Source organism: Engraulis encrasicolus, chromosome 1 (genome assembly GCF_034702125.1).
Source record: "Engraulis encrasicolus isolate BLACKSEA-1 chromosome 1, IST_EnEncr_1.0, whole genome shotgun sequence".
NCBI classification, from domain to species: domain Eukaryota; kingdom Metazoa; phylum Chordata; class Actinopteri; order Clupeiformes; family Engraulidae; genus Engraulis; species Engraulis encrasicolus.
In genome coordinates this window covers 44477390-44479889 of record NC_085857.1, presented here as the reverse complement: position 1 = coordinate 44479889, position 2500 = coordinate 44477390, and the positions used below count along the sequence as shown (strand labels likewise).

Sequence of the window (2500 nt, the reverse complement as noted above, 5' to 3'; positions counted from 1 at the left end):
TGTGTGTGTGTGTGTGTGTGTGTGTGTGTGTGCGTGTGTGTGATAGCACATACCTGAACCCGGCGTTAACTGCAACATAGGTTTGGGACAATATGGATAAGGTGTCAATCACCTATAACACACACATACGCATGCACGCACACACATGCAAACACAAACACACACACACATACACAAAGTTAGTCCCATAGGTCATATTGATACAGTACATAGCACTAGTGCATGGTACTATACTAGAACGAAGGTAGACATGAAACATTGGTCATTGTGATACGTACGTAGGTAGAATTAAAGTAAGGGTATGAAGTGCAAATTGAACCTAATAATAGCAATAGCAACAGCAAATATTTCAGGTTGCGAACAGCTACTGTAGTTAATGTTAAAGGGACACTGCAGGAAATGGTCAAAAAAGGTACTGCAACTATGCTGCTCGTTGAAATTGGGCTGCCTATTGCCAAATGTGATCTTTTGCTGAAAGTTTACTAAGTAATAAACTAACATTTTCTAGCATGGCCCAAGTACAGTCATTTTTGCAGCTAGAAATGGCTATTTCTGGAAATTCAAAATGGCGGACCATGGAGAAGATCCCCCTTTTCATATATGAAAAATGCAGTTTTTTCAGTCTTAATGAATACTTAGAATTTGATGGTGGTGGTAAGTATTCATGAAAAGGTAGCATTAGCGAATGGGTAGCATGAGTTCTGGAAATAAACAACTAAAAATCTCACACAGTGTCCCTTTAATGGTAGAGTATGTATGATTATGCCATTGGGGGTTGCTCCCTTGTACGGGTGAGGGATACATGCAATGCTGTGTGCTCTTGTGTTCTGTGGAGTGCTGTCACAATGGAAATGGGAGTTGGAGTTTCCCAGTTGGGCTTTAACTTCACTTAAAACTGTTCAGCACAGTGAGCTGCATGAATGTATGAACTGATAGAAAAGCAGTACAAAAAAACAGAACAAATGTACTTGCCTTGTCCTGCAAAAACAAACCCTGCTGCACTGCAGTGTCTGTGCTACACAAGTACAAAGTATGCAGTTACAACCAGGGCTCTAAATGAACTTTTTTCATTACCAGACGTAAAGGTAGTATGTAGATGCTAATCTTACAAACCAAACACACTCTCACCAATGAGTCAAAGCGGTTTATTAAAGCGGCTACCAGCCAAACTGAAATTTCTTAAAGTATTTTTTTTGGGGGGGGGGGGGGGGGTGTTGGCCTTTATCATTACAGGACAGTGTGAGAGTAGACAGGAAATGATTGGGAGAGAGAATAAGTAAATCCTGGACATGACCCTGACCGGACTCGAACTCGCTTAGCACGTTGTGCCACAGCGCCCCTGCCAAACTGAAACTTCACCAGCATTTGTGCGGTTGTCCGGCGTTAATTCACCGCCCTGATCACAACTATACAAATACAGTACACATGCACTTGGCTTGCTGTGCACTGTGCACCGCAGCATCTGCACTGTGAGCTGATGTGATGTGAGAGAATGACTCAGATCGCAGAAAGTCCAAGAGTGCAAAGGCACCATACACCACAACCCAAAGTGCAAAGGCCACTGACTCTGACACCACAAGGCAAGCAGCTAGACAGACTTCAAAGGATAAGTGGCAGGTATTTCAGAGAGACAGAGAACTAGAGAAAGAGGGGAGGGTGAGCAGTGAGAGAGCCAGCGGGACAGAAAAGAGAGGGCATTTTGTAGACACTGTCAGGGGCGTAGCAGCAAACTGTGGGCCCTATGTACAATCAGCACCAATGGACCCCCCCCCCCCCCCAAGCCATATATCTACGCAAATCAGACTGCCCTGGTAACTCAGTCACACTTTACCCCCCTGTACGACACCCTTGGACACTGTCAGTATGTTTACATCGTGCATAGTGTAGTCGAACTATGGCGGTAATCAAGCTAACCTTGAAACTGAACTGTAGTGTGGCAAATGTGAATTAAGTGGATGTTTAAAGATGGCAAGGCCAGGCCACCAGGCTCAGATCACCAACACACAAGAATCCGCTTCAGGAGTTTGGAGGCAACTGTGGCCTAATGGTTTGGGAGGTGGTCCTAAAATCAGAGCATGGCAGGATGGAATCCCACCCTTACCTGTCCCTACACCTCCCTACACACCCATCCATGGCTGAAATGCCCTTGAGCAAAGGCACCTACACTCCACATTGCTCCACGGACTGTAACCAATACCCTGCAGATAACTAAGTCGTGTGGATAAAAGCATCAGCTAAGTGTAATGTAATGTAATTTAGGACACCTCCATATTTGAAAAAAAAAATCAGAAGTATATGTATATGTTCAAAACTTAGTTTACAAGATACACAACAAACAAACCCTGGAGAAAACCCTTGACATAAACACACACACACACACACACACACACACACACACACACACACACACACACACACACACACACACACACACACACACACACACACACACACACACACACACTGACCGAGAGATCTAGAAAGACACAGAAACTCATAG

General features: G+C 44.3%; 1 protein-coding gene across 2 annotated transcripts in view; it reads right to left on the bottom strand.

The window, feature by feature from the left end:
- The window catches only part of LOC134452794 (proto-oncogene vav-like), a 34498-nt gene that overhangs the window by 21159 nt on the left and 10839 nt on the right, over nt 1–2500 (bottom strand). For both annotated transcript variants that reach the window (XM_063203396.1, XM_063203405.1), the window contains exon 4: nt 54–112. In XM_063203396.1, the coding sequence (XP_063059466.1) occupies nt 54–112 (59 nt within the window). The remainder of the gene's footprint in view (nt 1–53; nt 113–2500) is intronic.